General features: G+C 33.1%; 2 protein-coding genes across 2 annotated transcripts in view; one reads left to right on the forward strand and one right to left on the reverse strand.

The window, feature by feature from the left end:
- On the reverse strand, positions 1-13722 carry LOC124359143 (protein takeout-like). The gene is made up of 6 exons (XM_046811633.1): positions 13611-13722; positions 10700-10792; positions 8953-9100; positions 7763-7896; positions 5393-5542; positions 1-235 (listed from the first exon to the last, which is right to left on the reverse strand). The coding sequence occupies exons 1-6, from the start codon at positions 13714-13716 to the stop codon at positions 84-86; spliced, it is 783 nt and encodes a 260-aa protein (XP_046667589.1). The 5' UTR covers positions 13717-13722; the 3' UTR covers positions 1-83.
- The window catches only part of LOC124359144 (AP-3 complex subunit sigma-like), a 15853-nt gene continuing 5193 nt past the window's right edge, over positions 13704-24363 (forward strand). Inside the window, exon 1 of the mRNA XM_046811634.1 lies at positions 13704-14351. Coding sequence (XP_046667590.1) covers positions 13704-14351 — 648 coding nt within the window. The remainder of the gene's footprint in view (positions 14352-24363) is intronic.

Raw genomic sequence — 24363 nt, forward strand, 5'->3', positions numbered from 1 at the left:
TTTTATATAAAAATACTATAATTATGTTTTTTGGTTTCGATATAAATAATAAAAGTACAAAGTAAACGAAATGAGGAAAGAAATCAGTCAACGATCCAATTATCGTAAGGAATCCTGTCAAAAAGATTGTCAATGAAATGCCTCATTGTTACAAGCAGTTTCTTCTTGATTGAAGGCTTCATCTCCCTCAGCAGCTCTTGAGCATTAGAATTGATGAACAGATTAAGGGCTGCCTCTGAAAATATACAGGTTTTCTTTTGTAACCAGAGATTGACAATTTATCAACACGTTTGATTTAGAATATACGAGTACTACTATTCCTAATAAGTAACTACATCAAAATCACGTTTATCCACAGAGGATGTATCCATTTTGTGGGTTATCTGTGATGTACATAGTAGCAATTTACATTAAGATTGTTTAAACATTGTTTTAATTATTTGGAACTACTAAATTTTGTTACTATGTTTTCTAAATACGATAAAATGTTGAAATTGCAATAAATAATAGAAGAATAGACTGTCAGCCAATATAAATACAGCTATTGGCTATTTTACACCTAGTCCCAGCAATTTTGAGGATTATTCATGAAAGTCAATTATCCGTGTTACCTACATCAACTCTGTGGATAACTCATAGTTTATTGGAGAAAAAAACCCATTTAATTTCTGGTGTCAATATTAATATCTACATTGCATCCAACACTCCCAGTTGCATTACTGTTACTTCTATTTACTTGACTTTTATTTACTTCTTTAAGATGTCAGACGTTGGCTTAAGTTGAATATGAGATAAGTGTAGTATGAGTGACGTAGAGCTATCTCAATTGATATTTAGAAGGAATTGGTCATATCAATAGTTCTGTGACCAAGGATCTGAATGACTTAATGATTGGCAGTGAGTGATGAGTCTTGACTCAGTTATCCCCTTAACATTCCCTTGTAAACCTGAAAATGCCATATATGTTTATTATTGCTCGCATGGATTACAACATGCAAGAACTATGCATGCGAGACTATGCGAGAATTTTTTAATCAAATCTCATCTCAAGTCTCAGTGCCTCCAGGTTGATAAATTAAAGCACTCTGGCCATTCTTATGGATACTGAGAAGTATCTGAATGGGTTAATACTATTACTTAGTTCATTCTATAATTATAAAAATTAAACTTTTCACATCGGTTTAAGGCCTAAAAGTTAAATTTTTCATCAATGATTGTTCACATGAGGAAGTTGGAAATCATGTCCTGAGGAGACGGAATCCACAAAAATCTTCAATTTAAACATATGTCAAGCTATGTATCAATAAAATTGAGCTCTTGTTAAAAAACAATGATATACAAATACTTTGAAACAAGAGCTTAAACAAGCAATTCACACTTAAGAAGACTTTAAAATGTACAAATTTAATGCAAAATAATGGTTTTCCTACTGGTGAGAGGATGTGATAGAATAACAAGTCAATAAATTAACAAATGTATTCTTAAAAGATATCTCTCTTGCTACAGATTGTATTTTGCTCTCATTATACTAAATTTAATTTCAATTTATAATCCCTTTAAATAATTGTCATTATTTCAGAAACGTCTAAATTTCATTTTCTGCAAATGACATTTTTCTCAACAAGATTTTTTTAATGTATACACTATTTTATACTTACAATTCAAGAGTTTCTACTAGTTCAACGCACCGGGTTAATGTTTTGAGAGATTGTGTAAATATAACATTGAAGCGACATGCAGAAAAAAGATTGGGTTTTAAAGCAAATTCAGTTAAGTGGCAGTTTATCAACTACATGAAATCATTAGTTGAGAAACTCAGAGACACACCTACAGAAAGATTTGACATACGTGAAGGTGCTGTAATACTCTTAAAGGGATTATAGATATTCAAGTACAAGAAAATATTGTATTATATACATTTAAAAATGACACTAAAATACTATTTCACAAAAAAAGGTCACCATAAAAAGAAACTTATAGCGGTGAACTAGTTTTGAAATTCTAGCTTTATAAAATTCAACTGCCAGAGTCTTCAACCAGGTAGTCACACCCTCCATCAGTTCCACGTTGTCATCAAAGTGCTGCGTCACAAGCCAGTTTTCCATTGCTGGAAACTGGTGGTAGTAGCTGGGTGCAAGATCCGGATTCTAAGGCGGACGTGGAAACAACTCAAACTTAAATGTAGCTAAGACTTCTTGAGTCTGATTTGCTGTGTGTGGTTGGTACCTATCTTGCACAACATTTATGGCAACTTAACTTCTGTGTAACAATTTTGTGTAACACAACTCCTTGAAATTTGAAGAAAACTACGTGAGAGTTCTGTTATTGTGAATCGACGGTCTTATTTAATGTTCTCATCGACTTTAGAGATAATTTCATCGGTTTACAATGCTTGGATGTCCACTTCGTTCGTCATCACGAACATTAGTTGGCCAATTTTAAACCTAATGCACCACTGACGCTTTCCACCTTCAGTAATCACATCACTCTATAAACTTCACAGAGTTGGTGATAAATCTCAATTGGTTTATTGTGCTTAGCAAACTAAAACCGTCACCAACCACAGTCCACAACTCATGGATTTTTAATTGCATCATACATTTTAAACTGCTATTGTAAAACAACAAGGAGCGACAGCAATCTCTCATGACCACAGCTGAATAGTCAATGAATGGAAAAACACACTGACATCAAAATGGCCACCATATTCCCACCCCTAGCGGCTACAGAGCGCAACGTAATCAACTTTCTGGGTAGCTCTAGTACTCATAAATGGATTAGAGACATCCAGTTTCATATGTTTACTGTATCTAAAATTCTTCCTGCAATAAACTATTTATAGAAGGTACTGCAAATTGAAGGAAAATGCTATCATAGTACACTTAATATCATTAACAAATCATTGAAAATATGTGAGGATTCGGTGGTGGAGATCAATAAAAGGCCAAGGAAAATACATAAAATGCCTGGAGAAATGCTGATGATTTAGGAATAAGCAGCCAACAGGTGATGAAATACTGTCTAATTAGATAAAATCATCGGCAAATTGTCAGCAGAGATGAGCAACAGATTTACTTCCCTTTCAAATCTAGAAAATTAATTTTGGTAATATCATATTGTGAGTTTAAAAATTATGTGAAACCTAGGATCAATGATGAAAAATTATCTGAATGAATGCTGCAAATTATTGGCTAACCATTATCCACAAGATATTTTTGAAGAAATAAAGAGCAATTAAGATACAAAATATGTTTTGATGTTGCTGTAAAGAGCAGCATGAAATGGTGAAAATTTAATTTAAAACCAAAAGGTCTATAAATTTGATAACAATCCTTAGCCACTGCCCTGCACACTTCTCATGATTCCACACAGATATACTGCAAATGATTATTTTGCATGTTTAATGTCAGAGACGTTATTTAAGATATTTTAGCAGCAAAGGCAAGAAAGGACAAGTTTAAAATATTTGATTGAGTCTATAAAAAGTATCAAACATTGTTGACGCTGTTCCTTAAACTTAAGACCATCTGCACATTGTATTAGAAGTGTATTTTTCAACAACGTTAAGTCAAATAAAAGTATTTGGTAGTTATTCATAATGTTATCTGATACCTTCTATATGTTTTATGCATATTAATACTTAAAAACAAATTATATTGGAGAGTGATTCAGTGACACTCACTACACACTTGAATAATTGTTCAATTTCGACACACTCCATGTTATGAGCCATGTTAGGGGGTGCCGCCACATACTTGTGCCCTGGGTGGTAAATATCGAAGAATTTGACTTTTTATTGGGTAGTGGGTACATTGTAAGTATAAATGATGGCAGTATAAATTAAATTTATAAATTTGTGGAAGTACTGCAATTGATCAGGATAATAACTGTAACGATTACAAAAATTAGTGATTTTTTTATGTATGGTAATAATTTTTAAATGGTTTAAAATTAATCTTGCAATAAATGTTATTACAACAAAACTTATAAATATATTATTTACTTTTTAGGTAAAAGAATAATTGTCTATATTCTAATCAAGTCAGTTATTAATTTCTTTAAAAACTGTTTCAACACCATATATTTTACATTGAAAATATGTTTTCCTGTCAATAACTCAATAACTATTCAACCAAAGTAACACAATTACATGCATTGGTCATGTTAGATAACTTCTTACAACAGATTACAATCGTCAATAAAATAACCAAAATGACTTGAACTCTAAGATATTATAAAACTACCAGGTTGTCCAATTAGCCGTCAGTCAGGAATTAATGGACGCTGTAAAAACATTTTATCAAGGAGAAATGCCTTAAGTTTTTTTCTAAATTTTAAATGGTTTGACTCTGTTTTGAGGTGCATAGGGAGTTTGTTAAACAGATTAATTGCATTGGAACGGAAAGCTTTGTGATGTGCAGGGACTTGAAGGTTGTTAGAAATTCTTAAATTATACTGATGGTTATGAGGAATTTTTAAATGTTCAATGTATTGAGTTAGAAAAGATAAAGTTTCATAAATATAAAGACATGGAAAAGTAAAAATATTGGAATACTTAAAAATCGGTTTATAAGATTGACTGATGCCTGTTAATTGAAAAATTACTCTGATCGCTCTTTTTTGTAGGCGGAACAGAAACAGTGTCCCTTTGTTCTCACACCTCCATATGGGCAGAGCGTAGACGAGATGCGGGTAAATGAGTCCGTAATATGCAGAAAGAAGAACATCAGAGTTAGATAATTATGCTAAGGTGCGGATGGCAAATATTCCTGAGCTCACTTTGTTGGATACATTTTCAATATGGTTGTGAAATTTTAGCTTATCATCCAAGGTCAGTCCAAGAAATGTCGTGTTGTTAATGGGGTAGATAGGAATTTCATCTAGATAGAATCTAAAATCAGGAGCGGATTTTTCAGAAATGTGAAAGTTTAGAAACTGGGTTTTAAATGAATTAATTGTGAGCAGATTACTATCAAACCATTGCACTAAACTGTTCGCTTCAACAAAAGTCAGTTGTTCAAGAGTTTCCACAGTAGGAGTCTCTGGACAGCAAAAGAGATGTGTCATCGGCGTAGAGAATGGCCCTGGCCGACTTAGTACCTACAGGAAGATCGTTGATACAGATCAGGAAAAGAGTAGGACAGAGTATGGAGCCCTGGGGAACACCTCTTGATGTAGGAAGTTTGATAACCTTTCACATTCCCTCCTTTCCTTCAATCTAATTACTGTAATAGACATCCAATCATCTAAGCTGTACTGTACTGAAAGCATTATTTATTAACTGTTTACATGTCTCCTCCCTTTCTGATTCATTTTTAGAAACAATAATTTCGTATAGTATGCAGATATAGTTAAATTACATGAAATATACTATGTAAGTTATTGAATTTACCTAATACAGCATTGCCATTGTGCACATTTTTTATCCCCATTTGAAGCTCTTTGGCACTGAAGTCCATCTTGAGGTCCTCCAGTCTTAGAAACTGTTGGCCATTGATCTCTAGAGGGCTGGCTCGGAAATACACTTTAGCTCGTACACCTCCTGAAACATGAATTGGCAAACCATGTTGTAGGTCTATACAACACTTACTCTTAATCTAAAAATTACACTAAAATTCATTTGGAATAAAGCAGGAATAGCAGGATAGTTGAATTATTATTTAAATATTTTCTGGTCTATAAACAATTTTTATTAATGTCATTCGTTTGTCCTAAAATGGTGTCTATAATCAGAAAACAAGCATTTACTTTAATTATTAGATTCTTATTGGCATTGATAAAATTAAGGTATGCAAAAAACATATGATCTAAAAAAATTACTGTATTTTATTTTTAACCGTTTTAACCCTTATAACGGTTGAGGTTAAAAAATATTTTGACCTTCATCAAAATTATTGTGGCTAATAATTAAATTATTTCTTTTGAAAAGTTCCTCTATCAATTTAAAAAAAACTAAGTACTGTGCTTATAAAATGTAAATAGGCTCTCGGCTTCTAGGCTATTAACATTGATTACATAATTTTTACAAATGGTAAGCAATAACATGTAACATTAATTCTTACTAATTTTTAAATAACTCTTAAGGTTTCAATATAATGGCAGTTTTATGTTTTCAGTGTCAGTTGTGTGTGTGTTATGTTCTCAAGTTGTCAGTGAATACCAACATAATTTTGTTTTTGATAGTCCAGAAATCAAGTCCATGTTTACACAAACAAATTTACATACCTAAAGGTTTACCTAAATTTACATACATAAAGGCCGGTATTGACAGTGCGAGGCTGCTCGCTGCGAATGCCTCGTGCCATCTGCCTCAGGGCGAGCTCTTCAGCTAGCAGCTAGTTTGTAACCACGAATGCTCACTGCGAGCACGCGAACCACCCGCATTCATAGTGAAGACAGAACAATATGTTTTTTTTTTTCTAGAAATGCGCAAGTTCCTGCCGCTGCTTTTGTTGTGATGGCGACAATTATTAGGAAAAAACAACAGAAAAGCGACGTAAATCCCGTTGGTGGATCATAAAATTTATCGAAATCGGTTATCATTGACTGCGATATTTCGCGCCACAAGTCTTCTCTCTTGTTTTTATTATAATATTCAGGGTGTTTCGAGTCCCACAGTAAACGTTTGGTTTCTAACACTCCACTAATTGTCTGATCATACCATAATTATCCATGATGACAGTTTCGTTGTGGAGGTTTATTGGTTTGCAGTGCAGAATTGTCTTGTATGGTGCGAGGCAGACAGCGCAGGTATCCACTTGACGCACAGCTCGGAGCGAGGCACCTTTGAGCACTGCTCTAAAACCGACAAGCACACGACTCGCCTCACATTGTGTGACGCGAACGCCTCATAGCGAGCAACCCCGGTATTCACAGTCCGAGGCAAAGCCGAGCATCCGCCACGAGGCATTCGCAGCGAGCAGCCTCGCACTGTCGATACCGGCCTTAATGTTTTTGTCTTCAAGATGATGGAGTCTAAGAGGTAAGGGATATTAAAAAAAAAACATATTTCTCTTGCACATGTACTATGAAATAGTTGGGAAATTAAGATAAGTATCAATCGATAGAACCAAGTATATTAATTAACTCAAGACATTATCAAGAGAAAATTAAACGCATTTACTGCCCTGCTCGTAACATGTACAGTATTCACTAAACATAGTAATGTGAAAGTCAAATTGGAGCCATTACTACCAGAGCAGTCACCAGTGATGTTAGTGAGATCCATGTATATATGTTTGAGCATGAGGCGATCGGCACAGAGCTGACAGAGCAGCACACCGTTAAGTTTGATGGTGACTGAGAGAATACAAACGAGGAGGAGAGCGACTCAGTAATCGATGGTAGCACTCCTTTAGGTGGACCACCAAACTCACGATGGCACACAGGCCAGAGTCGACACAGCTGCCCCATTTAAATGCACTACCTATGTGTATATATAATAAGGTAGTAGGAGTATGCCACACCACATGTCGCATAACAGACTTTGCGCAGGTGCAAACTTTCAAATCTACAGTTTATTTCATTCTTGAGAGGTCGTGCAGGCTATCATACTGAATTTGTTATATCCTCTGTGGCAGGCAAAGGAGAAACTGTGTCAACCTACTGAGTCAAAGCCTTAATGATGCTGAATGATAACATACTTTGAGCATGATAACAACCCACTTGGTAATTAGCTATTACCGACACTTTTAACAAGTAAGTATGATATGAATTTGAATATTGGTACAATATTTACATAGATAAGTTGAGTGTGACTCACCATACTCGCCCCAGTAGTCTCCACCCCCTGTAGCTTGGACCATAATGAGAACTCCAGCACTGCGGTAGTTTGCCCTCACAGAGATTTTGGGTATGTAAAAGGCCAATTGAAACTGTAGAGTGTTCAGGTCTGATCTGAACACCAAAATTGTAAGTTACAAGTAGAATGAACCTTTCTGATGAACATACAATATCTATTTGGTTATAGCGTTGTCAAAGTTTGATGAAAGATGGATTGATAATGTTAAAAAAAAAAAATGCACAAATCTCACACACACACACACACACACAATAAACGTAAGCGATGGCTCAACAGAAAATATGACTAATGTTTTGTCAACAAATGTAAAGAATTTTAAATTTTGTAAATTAATTTATGTTTTATGGAAATATTTAATAGCTTCCTTTAGGAACTTACCGTACTATATTGGTCCAGTTAGAGTTGTACTTCGACTCCTGGTACTGAGTTTTTGAATTTAAACATATTTTTTTCTCAATAAAATACATGTGAAAATGCTTGGCCTGTTAGCAAACTTTTAGTTTGGCCCTCAAACAAAAAGTTTGGAAACTCCTGATATAGACATAGTTACAAACAAACACACATTTCCACTTTATAGTAGGACCTTATTTCTTAATTTTTAAATCGGTTTGGAAAGTATACAACATCCAGCTACATATTGCGTTTAAAAGAACAAGTGTTCCAGAGGTATTCATAATTGGTGTGGGAATCCCTTCCAGTTATTCCGGGCACACAGTTTGTGACTCCATTGCCTCAGTGCTCTGTCTAGCTATGCCTACATACACTCATATCATATTTCACTACAATAGAAGGGGTTGATCAAATAATTTTTATTACATTCCTCATTAATGATTTTAACCATTACTCGTCCAAAACAGTTCATATTATAAATTAAATATATTAAACTACTTTGATCCATATTTAGACTATATTATAAATTTATGTTCCTGAGTAAAATCTGCATAAGACAGAACTCAGATATCCTTCTCAGCTACAACTAGCTTAATGTGGATTAATTCCAGTAAATAAAGTGTTTTGATTTAAACATACTAGTAAAACACAGAAGTTGCATAGAATGTAATTACAAAATAAAAAATACCGAAACAGTCTGATAACTCTCAACCAGAATTACACAATAAGCTTGAATGAACCAACAGAAGTTAATATCTCACCTAACTCCAGTGACGGTGAGATTGCTTACACCATAAGCTTCAATGTTGCGGAATGTTGCTCTGTAACCGTCAGGCCCTGCACCCAGTGCCAGATTGATCTCATCTATAGTGATGGGCTCCACTTCCGTTACTCCCAACTCTGGGATGCCTGTGTTTGTTCTATTCTTAGAAACATTATTGCAACATGACTAAAACATAATTTACTTTCATGCTGATTGCTATAATAATACTTAATTACATAAATCCTTTTATAAGCAATGAATTATTAAAAAACTTATTACCATAATAAAAACATTTAGTGTGTTATTCTTCCAGTCAAAGTAATGTAACATTATGTGTGTGTGTGTATGTGTTTTTGTATTATGGTAATAATAAGTTTTTTAATAATTCATTGTTTATAAGAGGATTTATGTAATTATGTATTAGGATAGCAATCAGCATGAAACTGTGTGTGTGTGTGTGTGTGTGTGTGTGTGTGTGTGTGTGTGTGTGTGTGTGTGTGTGTGTGTGTGTGTGTGTGTGTGTGTTTGTGTGTATTTTCAAAAAATTAAAGCTGAATAATACCAATTTGTCTTATGTGGGTATATAAATATAATTTTTTGAAAATAATACCTTTTTATTATTATATTTTAAATTTATTATCTATATTTTATATTAATAATCAATTTAGTTGAACAGTTCATGACATTGAATATAATAATAACTTGAAGAGATTTAGAATGTATCAGAACATTTTTACAGCAACCCTTTAAAACAATAAAGTTGTATGGCAAATAAAATAAGATATGGGATTATTATGATACTGGAAAACTTAACAATGAAACTAATTTATATCTCTGAATAGACTATTAGAGTATTTCCAGTTTCAAAAACATAGAAAAAGGTTGTATTTTCAAATAATATACTGATCTACACAAAATTATTATAAAACTGTATAAAATTAATCATTACTACCTAAAAATAATTATTCAGTAATAAAAAAAATAAATTATTTGATTATTGCTATAATATAGCATTGGATATTCAAATGGGTTTACTCATTCATTCAAGACTGTTACAACACTAGTGGGCACTTCTTACTGATCTATAAGCATGAAATTTAGTGAATACTAAGGCATTAAGCTCTGAGCACAAGAAAATTAATTAAGCTTTCCTTTTTTTGATGGACATTTTTATCTGAGAACAAAAGTGTTTTGTCCATTTCTCGTAGGGGATAATATAAGATATACTTTTAAATGCTTTTATTTATTAAACATACAATAACTTTTGTTTGATATGACAGCTTTTAATATTTACTTATTATAACCAATAAAGATAGAAATGTTTTGTCATCCTAAATCTGAAAATGCTCTTATTTTTTTGAAGAATAAACATTATTTGTGGTAAATTACTGTAATACCTTTTGAAAAGTTTTTTGAAGTATTTTATACAAAGCTAAAACTTGTATTTACCAAAACCCAAAAATAGTATAATCATTTTAATATTTCCAGTAGCATGTTTTTACATGAAAACAAAGAAAACCATTCACCCTACTAAAGATCATATGCTTGCTAAAAGTAGAGAGGAAGCACAATTTTAAAACTATTCAGAGCAGAACAAAAATCAGTAAATTTGTTCTACATATTTTAATGATTTTTTTTACGTTTGCATGTCTAACTTATTTGCATACATCATACAATCATTTGCTAGTCTATTGTGTACTTGTTGCCAATCAATGATACTCGTATTTCTTCACTAGTCTATTTACCTCTCCTGAAGTTCATGGCAAGATGGTTTGCGGCATATGTGAGACACTGGTTGATGTTGGGGTCTGAACGTGAGCATGGGTGGAGGTAATAAGCTGGAAAAAAATTATTAACTTATAGGTATCTCAACTTTTATCAATTGTTTATTTATTAGAACTTTTCATCATAATACAACTTTACATATGATATAAACTGCCTAAAATTGTATAGCTCAAGCTTTGGGATGTAGCAGGTAATGCAGTGCTTCAGTAAATCTAAGGTAATTCTTTAATATTTTTATTCATTTCTAACTAGCAGTTACCCACGGTTTTGCATGCAATTTCGTAGCCTTTCCATGTATATGAGCACCTCTGATTCAAAGTGAATTATATTTCTGACGCCAATGTTGAGTTTGCTTGTTACCACGATCAAGAAAATCTGTCAAAAAGTGTATATTTATGGCCATACTAATTTACACCAGTCTAGTATTTTTTGTTCCATAGTTGATTTTGCCTCGTTTTCTGATCAAGAAAATGTATATACGTGATCTGAGAAGGCTACTTCTATGAAAAGACATCTAAGATGTGTTTTATAAAAGTCTTAAAATTTTATAGTGAAAGTTAGATAGTAACTTTGCCTTTTAAATCTAATACTGTACAGTTAAAAGTATATTTTTATTAACACTTTTAATTTTGTTATCTGCATATTTTTTTACTCTCAACAGCGATTGCAGAAAATGTTGAATATGAAATGTTACTGTCAAGCTTACTCTATACTATGGTTTTACACTAATGTAAATAAATTGAAAATGGAGGTTAAATTTATTAAACATACGGTTGTGCTGTCATAAAACAATGTTAACACAGAACAGTTGATTACATTTAATTTTCGAAGTAATAATTAGGCCTATATATTCATCCTAGGGACACTAAGAATGTCGATGTAAAAATTCAGTAAAATCGGTTAGTAAGTACCTATATAAATAGCGTTCAAGCATTTATATAACAAGGAGTATTTTACCTAGGAAACATACTCAACACAGAACATGATAGAAATGCGTTACTATTCTCTGTTCAAACAATCCCGGCTGATATCTAACGAAGCAATTACGTGACGGTGACAGGCAACAGCATAGATGGGGGTTGAGGGGTCTGGCCGGGGAGATGAGAAATGTACAAGAGATGCTGCTGTTGTCTGCTGAGTACAACCTGCGCCGTAGCGCGATCTCTAGCCCCAGCATACTCCCGCCCGCGCCTGCTACAGTGCTAAGTGCGTTAGTAAACAAATATATTAAATTAGTCCTTTTTACAGATCTGTAAAAAATATTGCTCCATTTATATTTTAATTAAATACATTATACAAATAGAGTATTTTAATGTTTGTGACACGTCCTTTTTATCTGTTCGGCACCAAACAAAAAAAGAATAATACAAAACGATTAATACGATTTCAGAGGCGATTTTCTAAAAAATATCCGTGGGTGGACTTCTGTACCCACTGCTTAATGAGGGGTATTCCTTAATCTCGAGTCTCCCCGGCACTTAATTCCCCTTCATTTTTATTGACTAAGATGCCAATTATCTACCAAGCAACACCGCTGCTTCCCTATCGCAAGCTACTAAAATTAGGTATCATCTCTTAAAAAAGAAACAATCAGAACAAGTAGGAATAAAACTCGCAGGCCAAACATTCTAGTCTCAAATATTTAACCAAGAAGTTAAAAACATGGGGAATAGCAGCCCTACCTATGTGTTAATACCAGTGATGTTTTGTTAAGATGTTTGATTTCGATCAAACATGTAGAGTTGCCTTCATAAAAATATCCGTCAGCAGGTTATCATCTCAGTACCAGAATACTTCACATGTAATCACATAACGTGATATACTATATAAATCTTAACGTTTAACAATGTCTCTAAATTGTTCAGCTTAGTATTTTATTGGTTGAGGCTTGTGTTTATTGTTTTGGCAATCTTGGCTGTTATCTGTTTAAACGTATTTTGATTTAAATATTTTATTACGTTTTTTTTAATTTTATGAAATTTGCTCAATTTACCATATACACCATATACAAGTTTCGCGTTCTTTGAGGAACATTAAGTCTTACTTAAAACAATGTGGTTACGGGAGTAATTCAGGTAGTCACATTGTAACATGCACTTTCACGTTACATAAGAACTTGGCAAAGAAAAGCTTGCCATATTCAGATAAGCGAAATTTATATTAATATTATTTTGGAATGCCAAGTACACAAAGTTACTGGGTTTGCAAAATGGCATACACAAATGAACAGGTGTCTAATATGAATAGTGTGCATACTCTAGAACTTAGACATATATTTTCTACCGATGCATCGTAAAAATGCGGAACTCTATAAAAAAATCTACCACAGTGTAAAAAGTCTTTTTCTAATTTAAATGGTTTATAAAAGTGATATTTACAACAATATAAATACAATGAATAGTAAAATATTAGTTAACTTGTATGTCGGATTTGCAGTGAATACTTCCACAATAAAATTTAATGTTTTATATGTTAATTGATTTTAACCCCAGTAATGTGGGTACAATTATCAACAAGTAATTTTTACAAAAAAATTACTTTATTGTCAAATAGAAAACTTTTTAACATTGTAACAAATTAATCTTTTTACATTATTTGTATACGGTACATTGTTAACAAAGGCACAAATGCAAATCCATAATAATTGTTACTATCAAATTTAGGATATATTGTATGTGATAATGGATAGGAGAATGATTGGGTACCATTTTATCAAAGGGCACAAATAATAAAACGAAGGAATCAAAATATTAGTATTAATAGGTGCACTCACAATTATAGTACTATTATGAATTATATATTTTCCTCACTTGGTAGATATGTAAAAAGTAAGAAAATTACTTATTAAATAGATTATAGCTGTACACTTACGAGTTGAAGTTTGGTATAACCTTTGACTGTTGACTTGATTAACAGCTGATAGAGTACATACAATCGCTACCGCTAGCGCTGCCTTCCGCCCACATGAACTGTCCATTCCTGTGTTACACTGAAACATTATACATTGTTGTTGTGATCAGCTGTGGTGGCTCACATAACCTAACAGTGCCAGTGTCAACCATGATTCAATCAGTGCTCGTCTTCAACAACTACGGTAAACCTAGACTGATGAAATTTTATACTGACCATTCGGAAGCAAGGCAACAACAAATTTTATCGGATGTTTTCAAAGCGGTGTCACAAAAAAACAATGAGAACTGCAATTTCATCGAGAAGTGTACATTTCTCGGCGACGACTTCAAAATAATGTACAGACACTTCACGACTCTGTACTTCGTTTTCTGCTGCGACACCGCCGAATCAGAATTGGCCATTCTGGATTTGATCCAAGTTTTTGTGGAAGCGTTAGACAAGTGCTTCAAGAACGTGTGCGAACTGGACCTCATCTTTAACGTGGATCGCGCGCACTATGTTCTGAACGAAATAGTGATGGGGGGAGTGGTGCAAGAGACCAACATCACGGAGATACTCGCGAGGTTCGAGGAGCAGAAGCAGGCTGAGCTGCAGGAGACCAGGATCACCCCGGTGATCACGATGCCTTCCATCCCCGCCAGCCTGGTCAACCGCCTACCCAGCTTCAAGGATTTCAAAATGCCCGAAATAGCGTACACGGTGAGAGACATTGGGGGACTATGATATCATGTATGGTTAATATTTAACAGGCCTATTTATACAATTTTCTGTGTTTAATTAGAACGAATACGTCCGTACGTTGTCTATATTTATATCTGTCCTTCAATATTTAAATGTTAATATCTTAAACGCTCTAGCATTCTGAGAATAATACTAACTTAGATGTTAACAATTTAGTCAATGGTAAATTAGTTTCAAACGTATTAGCCTTATTACGAATAAAATGTAGTTTCTATTATTGTATAATCTAAAAGTTTGTAAACATAGACTCCTTATGCTTTACTTTTTGATTGATAAGAAAGAATACTTAATATACTGGAATATCATTATTGTTTATAACATTTAAGATAACTGAGTATATTAGCAATAAAAGTGCGGAATAATGTAAATGCAAATGACTATATGAACCTAGAGGTTCATCTATTACTGTACGTAATTATTGCCTTACATAACGTAAAGTGAAGTGGTTACAGAGATTTACAATCCATATGTCTTCATCACTATATTAGCTGGAACTTAAATTTGTATTTTAAGAATATTTCTAAAACATAGTTCTAAACATAATCAGTTAATGTTACCCCAATTGTATTCAGACCCTATATTGTGGAAGTAGGGCGAGAGCCGCCCTGGGCCCGGATCAATGTTGCGTCTCTCTGCTGACATTTTGTCGCCACTTGCCAATTTAGGAACGCCAAACGTAATACAGTATATGGCTTTGTGTATTTTAAACTTAAACCATTCAATTGATGAGGACAATCGATCTTTTTAGGTCTGTGTTGGTATTGTGAGCATGTTTTGTTCATATGTTTAAATAATAAAATTAAAATGTTTAAAAGATTTAAGCAAGAGCACGACTTTTGTTATTGTTTCCTTCCAGCTAAACGGTCAATGTTTTTCAATGGTGCACATGTTATGGTTACAGTCTAATATGTAAATGCATGATAGTCCAAATATAGAAAATAAGAGGTTAAAGGGTAAACGCAGGACTGTCTTAGACTTGGTGGCGCCCGGGGCCCCCGCCTCACACCAACAGAAATATAAAAAGTAAATAAAATAACGAAATTGTCGTTTGGTAACATTGTAGCAATACAACATTAATCAAGGAACATACGAGTATTTGCAATGTAATTCTATACTATAAAACAAATAAGAGAAGACTGTGGCCTGGGTTATAAGTATCGCATTTCCTGGCTTCCAATCGCACCGCCCGGGGCAACTTGCGCCATCAACGAATGTTTTAAATTTTTTTATTAATAACATTTGTTTTGTGATTTAATACTACTTAAAATCAATTTGTGGAAAAGTTCAAAAATGTGTTTCAAACAGTTCATTATATTTTGTTTAATAAGTCTGCTCGAAATTAAGGCAACGTTTGAATGACTTTTCAGGAAACTCTTACACGTACATAAATACGAGAAGGAATATGTAAAAAAAAAAAAATACTAACGGACAAAATGTTCGCACGAGCAGGCATAGCATATATTGAAGCTTGTGCCATGGACTGGCTCGTATTTAAAATACACAAATGATGGCTTATTTAAGTTTTTATTTACTAATTAAGTGTTTTAATGGAGTCATTCGTTTCAAGTGATATGGTGTACTTGATTTTTAAATAATGAATTCTCTGCAGTTGTTCATTTTGAACATTTCGTGCGGATTATTAGTTTTAAACAATTAATTTAACAAAAAGATTGACTTTTACAATACGCTTATTGTTGTCAATTATGTCTTGTAACACTTAATCTACCAAAGATGTGTTCAGTAGCATTGTGTGTTTTGTCACCGAACTTGAGAATCTATATCGCTTGCCAGTGAAATTTTTAAATAAATTTTTCTTGAGTATTATGAAGTAACATATAACAATAGTTGGGCTAGAAATCATAAAAACCTATACCTATCAAGATAGCCTTTCGCTTTGCTACGCGGGTTCCAAATGAAGTACAACTGAGATGATGCAGCCGATTTTGAATTTGGAAAATATTTTTTATGTAAAATTCATGTCCCTTTATAATAAATATAATATAGTAGGTCTAATATTAATAATATAATATAACATCTCTGAATGCAGAAAAAGCATATAAATTTCTTTTGTTACTCCACTTAATATTTGTTTACTCCACAATTTCGTTACAAGATTAAAAAACCATGACATTCTCTTCACTTATATTTATTAAAAAAAATATATGACTTCCTTACGTCGAAATTTGGTTTTACATCAGTGTTCAGTAGTGATCAAATAAAAAGAAAACGCCCAACTATATTTATTACGCATGCAGGGTGTTTACACATTTTCCAGTAATATTTTGGAAATTTGTTTATCAAGCTAAGGCAAATAAAAAAAGTAGCCTATTATAAATATAAACAAAAAGCTTAGTTTACTGTACGTCTTTGTTTTTAGATTTTATTTTTTATTTCAAACACCAGTTTAGTTAACTGAAATTTTCCATGATTATTGTTGTTGCAGCCCCAATAGAATATTCTATATTATACTATCATATCACGTTTCAAAATGGTTGACGGTTGAAATTTTAGTAGCATAACAACAACTAATAGACCTAAGATTATGACAATATGGGCAAATAATAAGTTGATACATTTAATTACAGACATTTTCGCACTTAAAACATTACAATCGGTTAAGAATTAATTATGTATATGTAATGGTTGTAATACAAAGAACAATATTTTATTACATACAGTATAATTAACCATGCATTGTAACAGTTAATGGCTTATGTCTACATTATTTACCGTCCAAGTTTACGACCTAGGCGTCAAAATGTTTTTATTTCAATTTAAAATCTTTCATTGTTCTTTAACATTGTAATTATCTTATTAGTTTTTATGGCTTAAGATCATTAAATACAATACTTCAATCACGCACTATCTTGAAACTTGATGAACTTAAAATTACAAAAACTTGATACTAAACTTAAACTACTTATCCTATTTAAACTTAGAACTTATCTTGAAACTTGATGAACTTAAAATTACAAAAACTTGATACTAAACTTAAACTACTTATCCTATTTAAACTTAGAACTTATCTTGAAACTTGATGAACTTAAAATTACAAAAACTTGATACTAAACTTAAACTACTTATCCTATTTCTTAAAACTTAGAACTTATCTTGAAACTTAATACTACTCAAATGTTGTATATTGATTTGATAATGCAAAACCCATAATAATTGTCCAAAATTTGAGTTTTTTTAACTTTACTAGTTTCTGAAGTAAAAACATTAAATCTAAAAACAAATAGACATACGGTAAACTAAGCATTTCTGACCCATGTTTAAAAATTAAATTTTTGTTTGTTTTGACACGAACAAATTCTTGAAATATTACCGGAGGCTTCGTAAACGACCCGTACAGTATTGTTTTCAAGGATTGTTTTCACCTCCATCTGTGTCCACAAGATATATATATATATATATATATATATATATATATATATATATATATATATATATATACAACACTTCTTTAAAACCAATTTTTTTTCTCGTTTAAAACACGAAAAGCACTATAACGTCAATAATAATATTATAATTGGTGATAATTTGAACTAAAGTGTAAATAAGTTCTTTGATTATCAATAAAATACAAGGGGTGAAATAAATTATGCTACATCCTTAAATTATTAAGTTTTATAGTAAACTGCGGGGACTACATGCTGAATGCCCATCCCCATTTTCTCGAGGTAATCGTGTTTAATAATATACATTTTAACAAATATTTCGGCATCCACTCAGCTGACAGACAGAAATGTTGTTTGCTTATTGTGTTGTGTCTCAGTCCACACTGAGCGAGCACGAGGTCTCTGTGGGTCAAAGAGTGACTGATAGAGGTACAGCTGTAGTAGTACACAAGCTCAACGTGATGTGACATGAACATAACTTTACTTTCAAGTATAATGATTATTTCAGTAAATATCATTAACTGTTTGGGACATAGCTGTCGTTTATACTGTCTCAAGTTTTCTCCTCTATCATACTATGCGTCCTGTAAATATGTTGAAGAGTAAGGCAATTTATTGGTACGGAACAGTTAATGTACCCCTCTTCGCCCCACGGGTCGACCTCCGCCTTGCTGTGCTTGTTTGTTAGTTGGTACGCCTTCAATGCTGCAAAATGTCATTACATCGAGGCCGGTATGATTTTTTGGTAATTACTGAAAATAAAAAAAGTAACGGAAAGTGGCAATATAAGTTTTATAGCAATTAGGCTCACAGTTAGTTTCACGGATATCCTTATGAGTACGTACATTCCAGAATTGACTTCTTATACTTGCCATAGATTTGCACACTGGAACTGTAGTATATTAAAATATCAAAATTATATTACTTTGTAACAAATCATTAGTTTGCATTTTATTTGTAACGATGACCAATGACCAATTTTTAAGTTATAACTAAGTTTGATATGGAACCAGGGAGCGAGGAGTGGTAATTACAGTATATGAAGGTTATTGTTCTAAGTAACCCAAGTTTCCATAAAATTTATTAAAATTACGAAGGTGAAAAAGACGAAAGGTTTATAACTACACAACATTTTGAAGGTTATTTTGTACTACGCAACGTGCTTAATACTAATATGACGTCTTTTACTGGACGTAGCTCAAGCTACTATTCATATTACAACAATAAATATTCCGGAATAATAAATTAAGCCTCGGCCCTTGAAACCAATTGTAACCCACGCGCGAAACTGGTACCGATCGGGAATAACATAGTCTGCCGTACTGGTTCCCACAAGTATTAACAAAACGGAAGCTTTTGTGAAGGACGTAGCCAATGAGGGGTCCGGACCCACCAAACTTTTAATTTTTTCAATGACTTTTTTAGTAAACGATTATGATTATTTAAATAATTCAGTATTACTGACATGTAATACTTAAAGATCGTTCTAAAAAATATAAATAAACAAAAAATAAATAAAATAAAAAAAAAAACAAAAATTTGATGCAAAAAAGTTAAATACATAGAATGCGGCGGTGGCGTAACTAAGACTTAATTTTTGTGAGGTGAGGTAAGGGGGGTTAATCAAATTAAAGAGCACACCACACAGGGATATGTGACGAATCAACATTAGAATAAATTAGATAGGCCTAATAAAAAGTAAAAAAATTAACTGATGTATATCAAACAAGTTGGGTTGGTGCTATACGAATATTGTTTAAGCCTCTTTGAGGGACGATATTATTTTAATTTTTCCGTCTCCCTAGTTACGCCACTGGAGTGCGGTATCTGACGTGAATACTGTAAACAGAACTAGGGACAGTTTCTGATAAGACAGCTGTAGTCGATGTGTCTGAAGACATCTACTAGAAGGATATTATATTATATTGCTTACACACATCCCTCGTATTCAAATAATATTCCAAGTTTTAACAAAAGAATTACCTACTTTTAAATTAATAATCTAAATAAAACCATTAGACAAGTATCTAACATTGTCATTACAAACGAGTGGAACTGTTTGTGGGCTACTGGATCACTCAAATTCGTGTATAAAGATGGGTGCTGTGCTCCAGAAAGGTTCAGCCATAATTTGGCTAAACGTGTGCCTCTGATCAGATCAGCGAAGGCGCGTGCCTAAGGGACTGTGAAAGCTAATCGTGGAAAGTCTATCTGGAGCCATTAGGGGAAAGTCAACACGCGCCTCGCACCGCGGCCGCTGTGGCCAGCCGACGTCACTGCGTCACTGACTAATGTTCCTGGGCCGTGTCGCGACACCACTTTTCGGGGATTATCGTTGTCAGCCGTCTACCTTTCTCCATTTACCGGCAGTCTAGAGCTTAGTCAACCATACTCCGAAATGTAAAAAAATGTTACATTACATATAATGGCTGTATCCTGTTTTGTTTTCCATCAAAACATTCATTCCTCTAAAACAGTTTAAGATATGGTGTTACAATATGTCCTGAATATTCATTTTACTATGACCTGACTTACTATATAAATAAAAAGTACATAATTTTATTACTTTCAAAATGGTGGTCATGTTGTAACAGTAGCATAGATTAATTGCAAGCACATTCTAAATTACAACATTATAACTAAAAGCCATCCATTTGTAAAGAAAACACAGACAGACATAAAATAAAACAAATTCAAATTGTATTAATTTTAATAGGTAATTTGTTACAATTGTATTGCTTGCGTCAATCATATAGCAACGCATATTAATATAGTTATATACATTTGAATTAAGTATAAAACACCAGTTTTTACTCAAATTACATTAGGTAATCAATTTTTGTACAATTGTTAACATAAAAATGTAAATCATTTAATCAACAGAATTAACAAAATAGTTTTATTATTCATAGAGGTTCGTCATGAACTCATCAACGGAATAAAGCGCATTCGACACTAAAAGCTCTTTTAATCGAGTTTTGAAACGTTCTTTGTTGAAAATCCTTTAATGCATTCCGGGAGTAAGTTGATCACATTGACACCATCCTGAAATGAAAGTTGTTCATATGCCATCGTTCTGTGATACTGAATCCTCAAGTTGTCTCTTATTATATCTGTGGTTGTCACTGCCATGTGTCAAATCACATTTGTATCGACAACACAGGGCCACCTCCAGGATATAGAGGCAAGGCAAAATCAACAATCCTAAACTCCTGAAGGAATCTCTACAAGACAAACATTTAAATTTACAATAATCCTGACTGCCTTTTATTGGAGCTGAAAGGCTCTTTCAAATTCGTTCATGATTTTGCTAGGTTCCGTAGAGCAAAGATACCATTGACAACTCTGGAGCATAGCACGTCGATGTTATCTCTCCAAGTTAGCCCTCTGTACATATGAATTTCTAGGAATTTAATAGAGTCGACTTCCTCTATAAGAGACTCGTTCACTATGACCGCTGGTAACATTTCATTATCTTGCATTCGCAAGTTGAAAAGAATAACGTGTTTTTTTTTTAATTATCCTCTTGTTTGAAAATACCCTCTTCTCTTTCGGACACTAACTCGGAAACCGTTTATTACATTGCATAATGTTACGGCTACTTCATACGCAAGGACTCAAGGAGAACTCATCTCGGCTGACAGACACTTTTCAAGACCGCATTGCGGTGAACTGTATATCCTGGCCAAACCATGCCGCGCAGTCCCAGTAGCTCTTGACCTTCCGTAATCTTCAGGCAGATACCGATAATAATCAAGCGTATTGAAGGAGAGCCCATTCTTTCTACACACCATTAAATAAATCTATCGTTAACGCTTCTAATAATGGTGTAAACGGTCCCATCAAAAGACAATAAAGTGTACATTTTAATATCTGATTTATACCATGAAAACCCGGTTTACGAGAAGTATGGAGTGGAATTTTAGCTTTAATTTGATTCTGGTTTCCTATACGTTGTTATACTAGCAAGGATATGATTTGTAATCTCCTTTAGTCTTGTTTTCGACTTCGAGCACTGTGGTAGTGCGCACCTTTAATTCCAACCCAAACAAAGCGCCACATATTCTTCAATTCAACAGTTAGCTCCATTTCTCTATCCTAGAAGATACCAATAAAAATACATAACTGCAAAAATAGGGTCTTCTATTTTAGGTGTTAGGGTTTATCGCAATGTTCCTTCTTGAGATTTCTTTAATCAGTGGGGTTTGACCAGATTTTATTCGTATAATCATTGTAAACGTAAAATAGAATTTATTACATTATTTACAAATAATTAATATGTTCATCAAAGCCGGCGAGGGAACAAACTCAATCAACCCTCTGGGCACAATACCGGTATGAATTAAATTTAACACTCCTCACCCCTCGGGCAATACCATTTCGTATACGGCTACCGCTTCAAATGATTGTTCACTATTGACCCTAACATTGTTACGTCGTAGTCTTAAAGAGCCAAGCTCGCCTTCTCCGGATAACCGTTTCTAACAATTTATATAAATTAAGACTTCATATAAATTACAGCTTTTCTCTGTGTACATATGAGACATTTTTGTTCTAATGATTTACATACATTTTTTACCAATCGTACGACAAATTATTGCATACTAAATTAGTAAAACTTAAGTTCACGGGACTTTAACACGGTTAAATTTCAAGCGAAAAAAACATTGTAATTGGGCAAATTAAAACACCATACGGACTTAAAATAATATCAGGACGCCCACATATCCATACTAAAAGCGTACATATCTTCATATGTTTATATACAAGTACATCACCGAATGACATGAAAAAGAATATTGGAAAGGAAACAGAATTGGGAATATCGTTTTATACACAGAAGAAATTGAAAGATGACATTTTGAGAACTGAACTGTAGATAAAAATACGTCAGCCTAGTGATTTTCTATTGTAATGTTTGATGCGGGTATGTACAGCGTCGTGTTGAAATAAGTTATTATAAATAAGTTACAGTGTTGTTTACGCTTCGTGCACGATAAAGCTTATTTTCAAGAGTTTAACAAACGAGATAGCGAGCTATTTTAAAGTTATGTTTAATTTTTATTCACACAACTAGGGCATCGTTCATAGTCCTGTCATATCTTCAAATCATCCATTTAGATCATTTCATCGTCGTATAAAATATGTAGTGTTACAAAGAGGAGTACACCTGACGTGTAAGAGGATTCGCTAAGGTTACGTGTAAAATTACGTATATTCCTCATTTCATTAGGCTACATGTAACATGTTAAAATGTCATAGGATAGGACTCAGTTTGTTACCAAATTTATTTATTCTGGAATTTTCTCGCTGCCATCATGTTACTCATTAGACCAATGGCCACTAACGCTCAGCCAAATCCTTTGGATTGCTAGGCTATACACAACTAACAAACTCGATGTTACGTATATAAAAATGAGTTTCAAGCAAAGTTTCAATTCTATGGGTCAGTGCGTTCTTGTGATATAGTGCAAACAGACAGAGAGATAGTCAGACAGAAATAAACAGGTTCTAGCTTCTCAAGTGATAAGCTTCGCTAACGCTCAGCCAATTAAACATTACAAATACGGTGCTCATAACTACATACAATTTACAATCAATAGAGAAAGTAAATGCTCATTATTAGGATATAAGAGTCATGACTAAACGAGAAAATCATTTTAAACAAAACAGGTTTTAAAATGTTTTGTTCCAATGACTGCACTATTTCTGTTCTCACCGATGTTGGTTTGTTGCTGATTTACAACTTGTGTTTATTTAATCGAATGATCAAGTTACAGTTTGAAAAATAGCAAAACCTGATTTCTACGCCAGAATACTGTAACAGACATTCGTTATCATACTCGGTACACTTATTAACTTGTCAGTGACCTGTGACGTACGCCGTAGTTGTTACATTTACACTGTCCGCAAAGCACACCGGTTGCAGAATTGCGCATTCTGTTTTTGTAGGCGTTCATGTTGATCCGTTAGATTACAATAGGTCAGTGACTGAAATTACACATGTAAGTAACGTTCGTATCACGTATGCACCTAACTTAGAACGATTAGGGTTTTTAGAATTCAGTATAAAATGATCTAATAAGTTCAGTCACGATGTGTTCTTTTAATTAGCGGTTAGTTAAAATAATTTTTAGAAAATATAAACCTTTTCCATTACGTTTTAAAACGTTTCTTCAACTAATTACAGAATATTACAGGATTATGTATAAAATACAATAAAGTCGCGCAGATATCAAGTATTAGCACTGTTTGTACTCTTGCAACATGAATTTGGAGATGTACAAAATATAATTTCAACGTATAAAGTTAGATAGTTGTGATTATTTTTATTTCAGATGAGTTACAATCCCAATAAACTACAATGTATCACAATTAAAAACTTCTAATCTGCATTTCGATATTTTATTTTTTTATATATCTTTATAAAAAACCTATAGTCTTAACAGTTTTCAATTTTATTATATTTATAGACATCATTATACTATAAACAAATGAACAATATGCTGCAAACAAATTTGTATTTTGATTGCACTAAATTGTATGGTGATCATAAATTGCCTTATATT

This window comes from Homalodisca vitripennis, chromosome 4 (genome assembly GCF_021130785.1).
Source record: "Homalodisca vitripennis isolate AUS2020 chromosome 4, UT_GWSS_2.1, whole genome shotgun sequence".
In the NCBI taxonomy this organism is placed as follows: domain Eukaryota; kingdom Metazoa; phylum Arthropoda; class Insecta; order Hemiptera; family Cicadellidae; genus Homalodisca; species Homalodisca vitripennis.